At 42.3% G+C, this 17,227-nt stretch overlaps 1 protein-coding gene across 1 annotated transcript; it reads right to left on the bottom strand.

Annotated features, from left to right (window-relative positions):
• Window positions 1-322: 322 nt before the first annotated feature.
• appbp2 (amyloid beta precursor protein (cytoplasmic tail) binding protein 2) lies at window positions 323-14,334 on the bottom strand. The gene is made up of 13 exons (XM_071518495.1): window positions 13,981-14,334; window positions 7,437-7,525; window positions 5,581-5,732; window positions 5,009-5,132; window positions 4,169-4,337; window positions 3,837-3,926; window positions 3,656-3,723; window positions 3,463-3,568; window positions 3,226-3,350; window positions 2,636-2,721; window positions 1,852-2,042; window positions 1,486-1,651; window positions 323-585 (listed from the first exon to the last, which is right to left on the bottom strand). Exons 1-13 carry the CDS (start codon window positions 14,116-14,118, stop codon window positions 323-325), a joined length of 1,767 nt encoding a protein of 588 aa, XP_071374596.1. The 5' UTR covers window positions 14,119-14,334.
• Between the last annotated feature and the right edge of the window lie 2,893 nt (window positions 14,335-17,227).

Raw genomic sequence — 17,227 nt, 5'->3', positions numbered from 1 at the left:
TGGTGGTTTGTGTGGGTGTCAATGAGGGGTTTGACACAAGTGTCTTCTCTAGTTCTTCATTACGTTGCTAAGGGTGTATGTGTGTGTGCGTGTGTGTGTGTGTGTGTGTGTGTGTGTGTGTGTGCTGGCGGCTGTGGTGACTATAGGGTAAATGCAGCCAAATGATTTGCCAGTGCCGCTTGAATTTCCTGTGTGTTCCTAATTAGCCGTGTGTGACTTCTTAAGCGTCATGTTTTTGGGGCCCCGTGTCGTGTCCTTTTCCCCCCTCACCGCCCGGACTTAAAGCCCCGCATGTCTTTTCCCCCCCCTCTTCCCTCATAGATCAGCCGAGGCAGGGGCGGGTGGGGCCCAGGCTCTGGGCCAACAGGAAGGCCTGCACCACCTCCTGGGTCTGCTGCGGCGTGGTGTTGACGTCCTCCAGGGCGTCGGCCACGGCGAACTGCCGGTCCCTCAGCCGGTTCCAGTTGGACAGTACGTTGTGGTACTCGAACACCTTCTCGTAGTTGCCCACCGAGTTGTAGAGTTTGATCAGGCCCCGGTAGTCGTACTCCAGGCCGCTGTAGCCCTCTCCGAACAGCTTCTTCCCTGTGAGGACACGGGAGACGTCAGAAATGCTTTGTAATGCTTCTCACTGATGTACCTGTGAAGCCGTGGTAACGTTTACATGGTCGTGTTACCAGTTTTACATTTTACAAAGTCAATGACACATACATACAGCCTCAGTTGGAAGGAGATCAATGTGCAGGCACTAAAGTCTCTTACTCTATTAATTAGAAGCTAATGAGGCTAGTAATAGCTAACTTACTACTCCAACATTAGTTCATTTTACTCCCGTCTGATTATCACTAGTCTAGTGAAGCAAATCTAACAGACAGCGAATATCAAATAGATTCTCTGTTTGTCACGCACTGCTCTATGTACATGTATCCCACACTTCAGTAATTTGTTTTTACGTATGTTCTAGTTACACAGCGGAAGAATTTTGTTTTATTTATTGTATATTCTTCTTGGACAGCTGAATCATTTTTATTAAGCATTTATTGTTTCCCAAAAAAGTTTTTTCTACCACGGTATAAACTGTTTTACATAGAGATGGACTTCTTTCGCCTTTTGTTGTTTTGTTTTGGTGTTTTTGTTTTTCTGTTTCCCTTTTTTTGGGTGGGCATGTCCTCCCGAAAATGTGTTTTGGTATATATATATATGTTTTGTATATTTGTACATGGATGAATTTGAAGTTATAGGGGCGTTGGTATACTGTGACTTGGGTTCACTAACCTGAAAAAAAATGTTTTGCTTGTTAGTAATATCAAAAGGATTTTGAATGTGTACGATTATAGGTATTGTATGTTTTGACAGTTGAGGGAATCTTGAATGAGTGAGCTGTTGTGTGGGATCATGGACACACCTCCAACACAGCTGTGGAGTATTACGCAATCATGGGCTGTATTTAAGCAACTATGTCACTTTATGATTGATATGTCTGACCAATAGCGATGGAGCGCAGGTAGAGCCTCTCCGCGTCTTCGTACTGGTTCATGTCGTAGTTGTAGAGGGACGCCAGGTGGCCCACGGACAGGGCCACCTCGTAGTCTTCCTGGCCCAGGAGCTGCTCCTTGATCTGGATGGCCTTGATGTGCATCTCCTCTGCCTCCTGGGTGCGGTGGACACACACACAAACACACACACACACACACGTAAAGACGGAGATCATCATTTCTTTCCCTTGTATTAGAAGTAAGCCAAATCATTCTACCACATTAGATTCTATTATTTAGGTTTTGCACACTCTTAGACTTCTCCATTGTGATTGGACTGATTCATCTCCAACACACATCCCACGTCTCCACCAACCTTGAACTTCCTCATGGACTGGTAGAGGCGTCCCAGGTTGCCATAGTGCTTGGCTGTCTGGACGTTGAACTCGCCGAAGGCCTTCTTGGCCAGCTGCAGGGAGGAGAGGTGCAGGTCGTGCGCCTCCTGCAGCAGACGCTCCTCCGTCTCCTTATTGTGGCAGTCTATGGCGATTTCCTCCAGGATCAGGGCTGATGGGGACAAAGGATGATTTAGACACATGCGAGGCTGCAGATGTGTGGTACAAAACATGACATTCACAACAGGTTTAAGTCACAGTCAGTGCCACCTTGTCGCAAAACCCTGGCGAGGATGCAGCAGAGGATAGCAATGGATGCCTTGCTAAAAGCCATTTCCAAAGCCATTTCTATGACACTGAATACAGCTATTGTTGACTATGCATGCAATTTGGTAACCCTGACTAAGGCTTTTGCAGCTGAAACTCACTGGTTTTTAATATTAAAGCTTTATCAACTGTTCTCTAACAGCAGCTGATTTTCTTGTTCCTTTCGTTCTATATGATTTGTGCACCCTGGATGAGCAAGGTTGTCAACAAGATCTGAACTTGTGCTGTTACAAGTACCTGTGATGCAAATTAACAGAGCCACCAGGACAAGCAAACAGTAGAACACCTCAACACACACCCAAACACAGATAAACACACACATCCGCCCTAAAGATTCCATAATCATATTGTAAAGCTACAGCAGAGGGTCTGATGCCTCCCACTGTCCTCTACACACAGTGGGCAGAAGCCCAGCGACCTCCGGGCAGCTCGGTTTACCTTTGACCCTCTTGGAGGAGGCCAGCAGCAGATGGTCCTCGGGGAGAATGTGAGTTATGATGTCTATGGCACGTTCTGCATGGAATCTGTGGGACAAACAGAGTAGCTGACCCAAACGGGGCATGGAGCACAGGCGTGGCTGGCAACAATGTTACTGTATGCTATTCAGGATAAACACTTCCCAGAAAGTACAGATTTGTTCCCTTTAAGGAGTTTGTTTTTAAGCGTTGCTGTTCATATGTTGCAAAACTGAATCAGGGTCACAGAGGTCAGAGCATTGCCCAATTGTTAATAAGTGCTTGTGCACAGAGGGACGGGCATTAGTAGATGTACTCAAAAATGTAGCTTATATTTCCATGGGCCCCTTGACATCCTAAAGTCAGCCAGTGAGTGTGAACAAATCAGTTCTTTGGCACACACCCAAGTCATGCAGCTACATAACATGAATGTCAGTACAGCAAGTTGGGGAACAGGCCATCACACAGTATGAGTCATAGTCTTGTGCCCCGTCTACAAGGGAGCCCATCTCTAATGTAATTACTTAGCATGGCCAGGAATAGTCCCGTGGTTGGGAGCCTTATTGTACTCACAGAGCGTTGTCAAACTTCCCAGAGCTGTACTGGTGCACATAGGAAGAGTAGGCCAGGTCTTCATGGGCCGTGGCAACGTGGATGTTCTTCCCCCCAAACACTGACTGTCGGATGTCCAGGGCCGTCTGGGGTACGATGGGAACACGAGACAGCAGGTGGAACGTAGTTAGGATAATTCGCCACACTGGTTTTCAATGGTAAAGAGTAAACACTTGCGTTGCTAATGACCACACCTACCTGGTAAATGGCAACTGATTGGCATATGTTGTCTACATTTAGTAAGTAAAACCCATAATCTAGCAGTGTGTCGGAGTACTTGGGATGCTTGTGTCCAAAATGTTCTCTGCAAGACACAAGAAATCAGAACTCATGTCAACAACAGTAATCACTAGCTTTGATTATTATAAAGTCCCACTAAGATGCTTGTTACCTCGCTAGAAACACTGCATGTTTGATCAGCTGCTCTGCTTTTCTGAACTCTCTCTTCACCACGCAGGCCTGCAGTGGACAGACAGCGCGAGTCAAAACAACTGTATAAAAGTATACCAAGCAGCAATCACATGGTGTAACATAAATGAACATGGCCCAGTGATGTGTGAAAGGCATGTTACCTTGGAGGCTTGTCGGAGGACATCCACCACCACTTTGACAGGCAGCCCTGGTGTAATTTCCTTCATAGCCTCTATACACCACCTGTATGCCTGGGAGACGTGGCAGAAAATGGGAAAAACATATGGCTTAAAAAGAGTTCAAATGTTATTATATAAAGCATTATTTCTATTTGCAATATTTTCCATCAGAATCTTAAATTTGGTTATCCTAATGCTGTAAGACAAATTCACACTTAAAAAGGCATTCATTGTAAATCACCAACCTTTTGGTATCACACATAAAAACTTCAATGCATTAAAAGCCACTTTCAGTCATTAGAGGTCAGACCTACTTCATCATAGTGGCTTTTGGCGAAGAGCAAGGCACACAGCTCGCCGTACAGCGCTGCCTTGTTGGCCTGGTGGCCATGTTTGGCTAGTTTGTCCATGTAAGACTGGGCCAACTTGAAGGTCTCCTCCCCCAGGTGGTACTTGCAATTGCCGTTGCGGACATGAAGCAGCCTGTGGAGACAAGACAGGGAAACCTGTTGGCAGCTGGCAGCAGAGTACTAGCTGGGAAAGACTGCCAGTAGTCATCACTGGAAATAGAACAAAATATGGGTTTGCCAATATATGGGGCTGATATTGAGAGTTCATTATTAAGAATCAGATATTGGCGATTCAGTGTGGTCCAGTTCTGATATGATGGATATGATGCAACACACAACATTTTGATGAGATTCCACAAAATTATGCATTAATATGTTATATTATTATCATCCTGAGTTTCACTGGAGAGTCTTAAATAAAATTCCAGGGAAACGCAATACTTTAGATTGATAGATACTTTAAATTTTAGGATGTTTTTTTAACATGAAAATGGTCAAATTCAAAGATATTGAATATTGGCACAAAGTATGCTTTATAAGATGCTTAAAGATAAGGTTGGGGACTTCTGGATGGATTATAGATTATATAGCACTCAGCTAGACACCTGCCTGGCAAAGCACAATAATGCCACTGTATTGCAACAGGGATCACAAAAATCACTGCAATTAGTAGATTTTATAGGTGAGAGAAACATGATGTACAAGCCCGAACCTTCCCTTTACAAAGGCGTGTAATAGCAATGTTTAGAAGGGAATTTTAGTTTAAAAGGGAGTTCAATGTATCTTTATCTATTTGAGACTGACCTGACGCAGCATTCCACAGCCCGGTACCAATGCAGGACCTCACTGTGGAGAGTGCACAGCTGCAGGCACGACAGGAACACTTTCTCTGCATCTCCATACCAGCCCGCATCAGACAAGAAGCCGCCTGCAATTGAAACACGGGATTACTCCAGCCGACTTCCAAAAATAAGACAAGGCAACAGTAAACAGGTCGCCCCCCTCTGGGCCAATCGGTAACAAAAGTCACCTTGTTTTGACCTGTATTTGTAGTGCGCCTGCCTTGGGCGAGTCAGTGTGATTTTGATGCGGATACATGTTGGAACACGTTGGTGAGATGCATCATTTTGTCACGTTTAACTGTCAGCGGTTTTTTTTGGGTCTGAGCCATTGTGTGAGATGGACAGGTGATAAAATCAGTGGGTGTGAATATGGATTGTGTTTCCGATTGTTTCTTCACTGGTTTGTTCATCCATCACATGCGAGATCTCAGAAACCATTTATCAGACTTAGATGAAACTTGGGGAAATGATGCATCTCACCACTGCGTTATGACCAAAAAACAAGAGCCCACCACCACCACCACCACAATTTACCCAGCACAAAGCCGAACTGGATGGCCTTCTCTTTGACGTGGGCGTCAGACTCGGCGATGTACGAACACCGGCGGCTGAAGGAGTTCGCCAGGACTGAAGCGACCTTCACACCGTGGTCCATCAGGGCTTGGAAGCAGTGGTGCAGGAGGTGTCTAGAGTGGAGGAGGACACAGTGAGTGGAATGCAAACCTGACAATCAATAAAGGAACAATCAGTCTTAAGGATACAGGCTACTGGAGGCCATGTCACGATCACCACTGCACTGGTCCCATAGGGTCTATGTTTGCTCAGTGTGTCACTTACAGTCTCAAGACCAAAAACAAAAAGGTATGGTATGGAAGTTATGAAAAGTGTTTGCATTTTGAGAATACATATTTTGCATGTGGACTCTTTCTTTCTTTGATATTTAGTAATCGTTCTGTGAATGATCTAATTTTTAAATCACCTTCAAAATCAGAGTATTGTTGATATAAGAAGATATAAGCCTATAAAAACAAGACGTCTATCAGTACTCTTCACAGATAAAGCAAACCAACACAGTGAATAACAATGCAGACAACTGCCTGTCAGCATTGTTTTGTATGCTTTGTTTTCAGATAAAGCCCATCAATCTAGGCTGAAAGCCACAACACATAAGGCACTGATTACATAATAAACAGGACGTCAATAATGTACTTTGCCTACCTAAAAGAGGGAACTCTACTGTGGACAAGAGACACAACTTTTTCCCAACCATGTCAAAGGCACGGTGACATTTCTCAAGTCTGTCGACGCCTTTTCCCATTTTGAGTCTTTTCAGCTGAGGAGAATTTTGTACTTACGGTAACACTTTGTCTACTGTTGACCCTCTACAACATGTCAGTTGACTGTCAACAAGATTTGTCTCAACAGACAAGCAACATGCATTCAACCAACCAACTACCAACTGAGTAGCTGTTGACAATTAGCTAGGAAGAAACACATTCCTACATATAAAACTGTTTCATGAGTGAATTGCCCTACTGTCCTATAACCCTAACCAATTCTTTAATGTGGCTAATCTTAAACCTAAACCTTACCTTAAACTTTACCAAGTTCTTTTACGTGCCTAACCCTAACCCATTTCTTTCATGTGGCTAAACATAGCCCTAACCTTAACCACAGTTGTTGACAGCCTATAGATAGTTTGTTGAACACTAGTTGATAGTCAACTGAAAATACCTAACTGATAGTCTGTTGAAACATTGCTTGTTGACAGCTGACACACTGCTGAATATCTACTGAAACACTGTTGAGAGTCAACAGGGGACTCAAAGGGGAAAGTGATACCTTACTTTGTACTAAGCATGTATTTATTTGATTAATATTAATTATGCACTTAACCATTGTACAACAATCAAATAAAAAAATAACAGGCTGTAGGACATAGCTTTTTATACACTGATCAACCAGCATATTGACAGACTCAAAAACAAATCATTCAGAATAGGTTAAAATATAAAAACAGCATATTTATTTAACAGAATGGGTTAATAAATAATAGTGTGGTAGGTTAGGCCTAATAAAAGAGAATTACATGGCATACACGGTCATGACAACGCTTATGAACTTATGAAATTTTTCACTCCAAAAGCATAGATATTGATATCAGCACTGCTTCATTTGCCAATCAGAATGTGAGTACCTGGGAGGTGAATCACAGTCGATCACGGTACTACAGATATTATCGGTGCAGCTTCACTCGCTGATATAAACTATCCTAATAACCATCTGTGGAGGGACCGGGGGGGATTCTGGGATTGTTATGCAAGACAACTGATGGGTCACTGTGGATGGTGTGAGCTTTCAAGCGAGGCTCGGCCCCATTGTGGTCTTACCTTTTGTCTGATGCCCGCAGGACTTTAGCAAAGACCTCCAGCTCACAAAACTCCCCTCCCAGCTGGCAGAGCCGGCCCTGCTGGTAAAGCTGAAGAGACAGAGAGGGGTTGGGGGGGGGGGGGGGATAAGGTGAGCAAGGGTACTCGCTATTCACTGGCAACAACATGGATGTTAGTTCTTCGATGGGAGCACAATGACCGTCCGTGGGTCACAAGTGATCCAATAAACACTGCGGAGGTGGGTAAGTCTCAGCAGAAGGGCCCTGTGTCCATTCTGTCCCACACTCACTTGTACATGAAATTCAAGGCCTTTTCAATGCTTTTCAATGTCTTGTCTGATGAAATTCAATTCAATTTGACATCACAGAGGCCTTATCTTTCACTCATGAGCTTGTCAAGTCAAGAAATCGTTTAAATCGGCTGCTGCATCAACACAAATCTCCATCACAGGGTTTTCCTGTTCCTGATGCTAGGGTTGATTGACTGATTGAATTTATTTGATAATATTAAAAACAAGTACAGGAGGAGAATTCAGCCAGAAAATATCTTCACGTAGAGTTTTAAAGACCCCAGGAAATGGCACCTTTACTTCCTTGATTTGAGGTATTTCCTGTTGAAACAGGATGTTGGGGCGGGACATAATGCAGTGAGGGATCACTCAAACGTCTGTCAGGGAGAGAAAGGCAGTTTGGTTGGACTTTATATTTACTGGTGCATCGTGAGGTCACCATTACAGATACTCTGTTTTCCGGGAAGTAAAAGTAACGGGGGTTCATTTCATGGGGACTTTAAAAAACATAAGGATAACACAATAAAGCTCGAGAGCTTCTTTCCATTGTGGTCCTTTAAAGGTCCTAAGGATGGAGACAGCAATGATGAATTTGGGTGCTACATTTGTATTTTAAAAAATGAAGTACTTTCAAGGCCATCCACTCATTTTTTCAGTTTTATTTTTCTCAAATCCCCTGCTACTATGTCCCAGCATCAGTACCAGTATCATATATGTAGCACCCTTTGCCATCTGAAAATATCAAATAGCCTATACAATACAAGCTGACCACAAATGACACGCCAATTATGGATTTGTTTGTAAGGGAGGCTTCAGCAAATGCTCCCCGCCGTTCAGAAGTTCAAACAAAGTGATTCGCTGATGTCTGGCATGTCATCAAAATGTGCTGAGCTGGAAGTTGGTAGTTTCACTGCCTCTAAACGGTGGGTTCTATTGTGGTCTCTCTCCCTGTCTCTCTCTCTCTCTCTCACTTTTAGGGTGCGATCACAACTACAGTTTGTTTTCTTTGGTCCAAACCATATTGGAAAAGTTCACTTTGTTGTATTTTTGTGTTTGGTTCGCTTGGGTTCACACACTGCAACATTACAAGTGAACCAGGACTTGTAAACAAAAGCCACACGGGCTCACAAGTGGCTTGTTTTGAGTTTTGCGAGGTTAGAGATTTTGGTGGCAGGGAGAGACAAAACAAATCCATCCAGCTGAGCATGATGGACTTGTCTGTGCTCTTAGCCATAATTAGTCATGAGTTATGAACAGCTATGGTGATAAAATCTGTTTGACTCACATTATATTTAATCACCACCTCAAATGTGTTCAAGACAAATGCCCTTGAGCATTTGGCTCATATTCACCAACGGGATGCTCCCTACCACTGTTCAGGCTGCATTACTACCACTGATGTTTCATTTTCATCAGATGACATGGCCATGAAGGGAGCTCAGATTAACATTTCATTTCTTCTTTAACTTTGACAAGTAACTTCTGTAAATGTTCCCACTTTTTCTGGTATTCTCCCTCATTTTGACACTCTTTCTTCTGATGTGCGCCTGTGATGTCAATACTGTAGTTCAGAGAAATTAAAATTTATAGTTAACATGTCTGTGCTCTTTCACACATTCCTGCTAAAGGAGTGATACAGGCTACAGAAATACATACAAAATACTGGCAGTTAAATAATGAGCTATGTCCATGATAAAGGGACAAGGAAACAAAATTACCATTGAGATGTGATCTACAAGAGAAATTAGATTTATTGACCAGACTGACCGAACATAACAGATTTCTGTATCTGATTTTGCTTACTGTTTGTATTTCTGATTATTAGGCTATATGTATTCATGAGGGCCCTACCCAGTCTGTAAGATGCGGACTAAGTAGATGAACTAGGAACTGAGAACCCACTAAGGTGTAAAACACATTTTGCATTGAAATTGACATTTGTGATATCCAAACATAAATAATGATAGCCTAGCCACAATTAGGCATGAACTTTGGGTAGTCCAGAAGACTAGTAAAAAGTGTTGTTTGTGTTTGCATGTGTGTTGAGGTGGGGAGTTTAAAGTGCTGGAAAACTGATTGAAGCATTGTACTGCCACACCATCCTGAGGGCTCCTGGTGCCGCGGCTGAGGAAAATTACAAGGTAACCCATTTTCACACCAAAAAAAAAGAGTTTTATGGCAGTGTTGGCAGCTCTGAATCAGAAAATGTGTCCATAACTTGGAAAAAAGTTATCGTGCTTCCACACTGTGAGCAACACAATCAACAAGTCCATTAATTTCCTATAGAACTGAGTGACAAAGGAAACTCGGACAATGTGTGGACAGTCAACAAGCTTGTCACCCGAAAAAAGTTGGCCACAGTCGAACTTTCCATGGTCACCGGCCATCAACGGCCAATCATATTTCCATGCTTCCTTGAGTGCCTACCAACGTGATTTTGCTTCATGAACAATAGTTCAAGACACTGTTTTTGGAAAGGCTGCAGGAATTTGTCTCAAAAAATGACGCTTGGAGAATGTTTTCATCCATCATTGGGGTTGATGATAAGCTCTGATGGTATTTTAGTTCGTTTTTTCTGTTTTTCGATTCATTCTACCTAATTAGCACTTTCTAGTTAGCTGTGTTAACTCATCAAAACTATGTAACATTATGAAAGGCAGTACCAAACAGTGAAAAATACATGATTTGCCTGCTGCACCAGACCATTACATAGATCGCAGCTTCTCGCACCACCCCATAATCACTCAGAATAGAGAGACCAGGGTTTCTGTTAGCCAGTATGTGCCAGTTTTGGGCTGGTAAAATGTGCAGTTGGCCACCAAAATATCATCCTCCAAAACGTCCGGTAGAAAACACAGCGACAGATTGTTACCATGGCGTTTGCACAGGTATTGCTCCAACTTTACTTTAAACAGAACAAACACTGTGTTGGGGCGGGCTTTTCTCCTGCTTTTCTTCTACAGCTGATTGAATGTTTACATGGCACGTAATGGTTGCCATGGCATTCGTACCTGCGTTTGTCGGGCTTTACTTTACACTGAATAAATCCCGGTTCTGCTCCGTTGTTTTTACTAGGTCGAGATAAGGACATTTTTTTATGCTGGTATAAATTATCTTTGTAAAGATGGCTTTAGAGCTACAAAAAGGACAAAACATTACCATGAAAGTACTCTAAACAGCATAATCCAAGTGTTCTGAAGCCAAGCGGCTGCACTGGGAGTTTTGTTATTTCTGAATGAAAAGTACTTGAGTGTTTGCCATGAGATCTTTCTGAGTTTGAAGATGTGCCAATCCAATAGAGGTGTGCTGGCTGAGTTGATTCTATGAGATATACTTGAGAAAATTGACAGTTTCTTGGCCAGCAAAGGGAAGGCCATTTCCAAGCATACTGGCCAAAAATGAAAACATAATTTAAAAACCATTCGCTTACTCTGCGTGCACATTTTGATGGAAGCACTGAGGGCTCGTTTTCAAGGTAATATTTTACAAATTTCTATGACGGATTAGCATGCCAGTGAATCAAAAAAGGCACAGTGACCCCAATGGGTTATAGCAACTATGGTGATGAAATGCGTTGGACTCAAATCATATTTAATCACCACCTCAAATGTGTTCAAGACAAATGCCCTTGAGTATTTGGCTCATATTCACCAACGGGATGCTCCCTACCACTGTTCAGGCTGCATTATTACCACTGATGTTTCATTTTCATGAGACGGCATGGCCATGAAGGGAGCTCAGATTACCATTTCATTTGTTCTTTAATAGCCGGTAATAACCATGGCAACTGTCAAATTACATGAATGGGAGGCTGGATTAATACAGACTTCTATTACGACCCTTGAGTTTTATAAAAACGGCTAAATGGCACTAGAATACTGTGACTGGGGAACACTGCTGACAAGACTTTTCTGGATGGGATGACAATAAGGAACATGGAAGGGTGATAACTGTAATCGCCAGAATCTAACATATCCAGTGACTTATCTAATATATCCAACTTCTGTAGTTTCATTAGCTAGCTATTTATAGATATCCTAAAGCTAACTAGCTAACGTTTGCTAGCTAATGCTGACCTTACACTAGACAATATTTGCAGCGATTTCACCGTTTTAGTCATATTTTCAAAGTCATTCACTCCTCACCACAACTGTTAGGTGGAGAACTCAGTTGGAGCATCTTAATGCTGTCTTTTTCTCATCTTGACCGTTACAACAAAATCAAACATGTTTAATATTATCTTATGTCTTTAGGCTTGGCTCAAACGGTGTGTGATGGTCAACGACGCGATGTATAATGCTACACTGTCAATAGCCAATAGGTGAGCTGTCTTTGGCTGACATAGCATCTGTAGTGACAGGTGACAAGACTCTCTAGTCTACAGACAGAGGAGTAAACACAGTGATGCCGGACCATCGAACTGGAGGAGAAACTGGTGGAGCTGTGGAGAAAACGAGAGTAGCTACCTAGCTACATTTACCTCTCGCTCTCTCTCTCTGTGCAGTGTAGACCATGTGTGGTTTGTTGTATGTGTGTGTGGATGGTGGAGGAGGGGGATGCTGTAGCTTCATTCACACTCAAACATCATAGTCCATTATCAGTGTCTTGAGCCTGTATAATCCTTCACATGCGCTGACAACCTGCGTGATGCAAACAAGGGACTAGTCCCAAATCTCTGAAAAAAAACGGTGAGCACCTCTAGGACTAAAACCTCATGACTTGAGACAGATTGTTGTTAAGTATGAGAGTGTGTCAGACTTAATGTCTTCTCATATATGGTAGGCATAAACGTGTCATCTCTTGCTGACATCTTAAAACAGTTCTTTATTTAACCTAAAGTAGCCTAAAGTTGAAGGCAATAATGACCAAATTCAATTCAAGTCATTACATATGGTTTGACATTATACAATACAAATTCAAATTCTGAAATTCAGTTTCAGTTTTTGCATACAATGATTAAATTCACGCATCAAAAATTCAAATAAATGCAATTCTCACTTTTTCCGTTTCTGATGACACTAAATTTCTGCCCATAAAAATCGCCCTGTCAGTGTTTACATGAACAGGGTATTCTGGATAATAGCCAAAGTGTTGGTTAAGGTTTCACTGGTAACAATATCATGAGATCATTACCAACAACCAAAATTTCATTTGATGATCTACCTTATTGATATTAAGGTAGCCAGCCAAATGATAAGTGTTGCCTGTCAGAAAGACATTAATGCACCTCTTTCCTCTTAAAGAAATTTAAAACAATGGTTCTTAAATGTTCACATATGCAGGTGACATAGTAACCTAAACACAATCTTATTCCAACACTGAGTAGAATTGTAACGCATTAAGTGCCGTTTAGTTGGTAGCCATTACATTTGGAGAGGCCTGGGTAAGCTTTAGCCCCAATACATGCCGTTCTCTTGTATGGAGACGCAGTCTCGCCAAAACCAATTCAAGAATCTGAACATGTAATGTTGTTTTTCTTACCAGTAAAATATACATGCTTGATAGCGCATTACTCAATACCTTTTACGAAACGCTTGGAGCATCTGGTAATTCGGCATACATATGACCCGCCGAGCGGTACTTTTTCCGGCAAAATTTCAACTTTTGGAATTTCCCACTGTGGTGTATTTTGCTGAAAGAAGGTCTTGGGAATAACAGAGGATCCATTTATAAACGTTAACATGTTATTTAAACAAATGCTGCTTTGTTTACTGGACGTATGCCGCGATAATGAATGATTCCTAACGACTCGTAAAAGGTCTTAGCCCATGTATTATACCAGGTATGTTGGTCGATAAGAAAGGCACCTTTAAATTGTCAGATTGTTAATGGAATTCGGCGCGTCGGTCTCCCCATTCAAGATCGAGGCTAGGTGGGTGGATTTGATAGGTCAACACAGACTCTTCACAGGTTAGAAACAAAACTACAAAGCCACGACAGCACTGTATTATATACAAATGGCTTTAACTATCGTTATTGATTTAACCAGCTTATGAATCAAGGAGCCATGGTTATGATTTCTTAGTTAACGTTAACGTTACCAGATGTTAAATTAGATAGCTAGGCAAACTCGCTAGGTAGAATCTTCAGAAAAGGTGTAAGGTTAACCTAGTTAGCAGGCTAAGTCAGTCAGAACCCCATGAATGTTATTTACGTTGTCGCTAGCTAGTAGTAACGTTAACAGCTGATTACACAAATTCAGACAGTCGTGTAGTTGTCGGATACGTCTGACATGCCGGGGCTGACAAATCTTACCTTATAGTAGACATCGAATTGTATATTTTCTGGAAGCGAGCGTATGTCCCTTCTCGAGCGACTATAGTTATCCACCACAGCCGAGATAGCGGTGTTATACAGTGTTTCTGGGATCCATTCGAGCTCCACTGCAGCCATGTTGTTTTCCCTCTCCAAAAAAACCCAGCAGCGACAGCCCTCCCCAACTCTCCCTACATTCGCTACCTTACCGCGATTAAAGCACTTCCTCTGCGACTCCTCATATAACCTTTGCTTTGTGTTCAAGTTAGAAATAATTGCACTTTCGCTGAATTACAACCACAGTCCTACAATCGCCGTTTAATTTCCATCTTTCCCCTTCATCTCCGATCCTTCGTCGTCCCTGCCTACAGTTCCGTGCCCCAGTCCCGACGCAAACGTTCGCTGGCGGTGACGCAATGACGTAATTTTGCAGTTGATGCAAAAATGCTTTTTATTTCCTAGAAACTAATTGTATCATAGTTTGCTCAGTCTTTTGGACAGATTCCACATACACGAATTTAACAAGCAAACCAATGAGGACAAAATCAAGACTTTATTACATTTAAATTTCTCTGTTTTTGATATAGAATGTGAACAGTTATTATTACAACCTCAAACAGCAAGAAAGCTGTGAATATACTGCAAACATTTGTCATCTTTGCAGTGTTTGTATAACTATGCACAAATGCTGGAAACTTTGCTTTTTGTCTGTCTCTACCACAGAGATGTAAATATGATCATTCATTACATATTTATGATCCCTACCCTCTGGTTTCTTTGATTTATATCCCGTGTTATGTGATGCTTTTGATTGATATATGGTTTCCAGTATACTTACTATTCATTTTCTATTCTTGTGCCAATTAAGTAAGGCTGAAAGTAAAAACAGTACTGCATTTATTTTGGATTTGCTCACGTTAGCAAATTTTGGAAAAATGTTTGTTATTGACCATACCTGCAATAACGTTGTCCTATTATGGCAAAAATATTTTTTGGCTTCTTCAAGTGTAATAGATATATGAATACAATCCTCTATTCTTCCTGTAACAAAGCTATACAATTGATGAAAATGTGTTTTTCCAAAAGTATTTTCATAAGGAAACTGTGATAGTAAAACTGCTGATAACATTTATGACGCAAGCACCAGATTGGAGACGTACATATTTGTATTTAAAGCTTCTATTATAACAGAAAATCTGCATTATACAAGGTAGCATACAATATTCTTTCTATCACAATTAGATTGAATTACATAACAGATATACTTAAAAAATATATACTGACATTAAACATACATTAAAGAAAAATTATGTGACAAAAGGAATCAATCTAGTGCTGTCACTGTCATTATGCTTTAAGACCAACTAAACCCAAAATCCAAATCTGTGGTGAAGCCTGACATGAAGAGCAGGGTACTGAAGTGGTCATCTGCTATTGGCTGGCACAGAGACCAGCCAATAGCAGATGACCAGTTCAGTACCCTACTTTTCACCAGTAGGTGTCAGGCTTCACCACAGATTTAGGTGGGGTTTAGTTACTCTTTAAGTAGTGTGGTGGAGCTATGTCAAAAAGCAAGGCTGCCGCAAAGCAGCTGTACAATGGATTCATGACTGAATGAATGTACTACATTGAGACAAACAGTAAAGTTTGAGATGGATAACGTGGATACATACCCAAATGGAACTTTATCCACAAAAGAGCCTGTTTTTATCAACGATGGCAGAGAACATAAAGAACTGTCTTGCCAACTACAACTCACCTTGAACCTCACCGTAGAGACAGTGGTACAGGAGGTCCATCAGAGGAGGTAAAAAAGTCACATCAGTCAGCTAGGAGAGGCTGCATGTGCCATAGAGGAGGTGGCGCCGGGGTACAAGAAACACACAAAATGGAGGACCAAACAAAGGGACAAAGACAGAGTAAACTGCACCAAAGACAATGAAGACAATGAACGTGACAGTAAGTGTGGTAGATGTGGTAAAACACAACACAAGGAACAGGAAAGATGTCTATCCTTTACATCTACATACAACAGGTGCAGTGAAATAGGTCACTGGGAGAAGATGTATAAAAGCAAACTGTTGTGTGAAGTCACTGAGGATGTTGAGCATGAATGTTATTTTCTGGTGAAGACACTTTCACGACACTGGTTCCATGGATACAGTTACTATGGATTAGGACTATATTGAGTGGCCCCGAGCATTGTTTGAGGTGCCTAGGCCAATTGCCAGCATACAGTTTTACAACAAGACTAAGAGTCTAACAGCCCCGCAAGGCTGAATTTTGTGGAAGGGTCTGGGAACTGATCTCGGGTGTCCCACTTGAGTGTCTGCAGTCTAACTCCCTGGGGGTCACGTGACCTATAAAGTTTGTGAACAGAGCGACTGACCGACCGACAATACCATCCACAGAGCCCCTGCTGTCATGGGGCTAAAAACAAACAATGCTCTTTCAAAGTCTATCAGAGGAGAGTGCGTTAATAACCTACTCAGCCAATCTGTCACTACTGAAAAGGGCCTGGCTAAATGGGTCAACGAGGTCCACAGTGGTGGGGTAGAGTTTGGCTTACTCAAGACAGAGCCAGTGAAAATTGTGCTACAGGAGAATTCCCAGTCCTACGCAGTCCACACTACATGCAGGGTCCCTATCCTGCTCCTGAAAGCTGTCAAGGAGGAGCTGGATAGAATGGAGGCCAGGGGGAAGCAGTCTATATGGACAACATTATCGCACATGGAAGAGACATGACAGAGCATTACCACAGCCTGCAGCAGGTTATGGAGAGGCTGGAGTCTGTTAACCAGCTGAACACAGGAAAGTGTGCACTGAGACAGAGACAGCTACACTTCCTTGGCCAAGAGATGGACACAAATGGCCTGAGAAAGCCACCAAGTGTTGGCTGTCACCGCCTGAGAATGTCTCAATAGAGGAACTCAAAAGAGTTCTGGGCATGGTCAACTATTTGGGGGTATATTCCCAACCTATTAACAGTTGGCCAACCACTGTATGAACTACTGAAATCTAAGTCAACACGGACAAGGGGTCCAGCACTACAGTCAGCATTGCAGGACATCAAAGCACTCCTGATGATCTCGCCAACCATAACATTCTAGAATGTCTACAAGCTCACAGACACAAGCAGTTCTGGGATTGGTGGCGTGATGCTGCAGCTCCACAGGGAGGACTGGATACCCATGGTGTACTGCTCCTGACGCCTGAGTGACGCAGAAACCACATGTGCCCAGATCAA

This window comes from Centroberyx affinis, unplaced genomic scaffold, assembly GCF_046629955.1.
Source record: "Centroberyx affinis isolate AG114_WGS23_722 - 3 ecotype Tasmania unplaced genomic scaffold, CSIRO-AGI_Caff_v1 ptg000583l_1, whole genome shotgun sequence".
Taxonomy (NCBI): Eukaryota; Metazoa; Chordata; class Actinopteri; order Beryciformes; family Berycidae; genus Centroberyx; species Centroberyx affinis.
This window is presented reverse-complemented; position numbering and strand designations above follow the sequence as displayed.

Bases quoted from the DNA above. Each gene is read 5' to 3' on its own strand.
- appbp2 (XM_071518495.1), bottom strand. From the start codon at position 14,118: ATGGCTGCAGTGGAGCTCGAATGGATCCCAGAAACACTGTATAACACC. The intron at 7,526-13,980 runs GTAAGATTTGTC...CTGTCTCTTCAG, and splicing joins AATTCGATGTCTACTATAAG to CTTTACCAGCAGGGCCGGCT. The intron at 5,133-5,580 runs GTAAATTGTGGT...TTTCAATTGCAG, and splicing joins CCAGTTCGGCTTTGTGCTGG to GCGGCTTCTTGTCTGATGCG.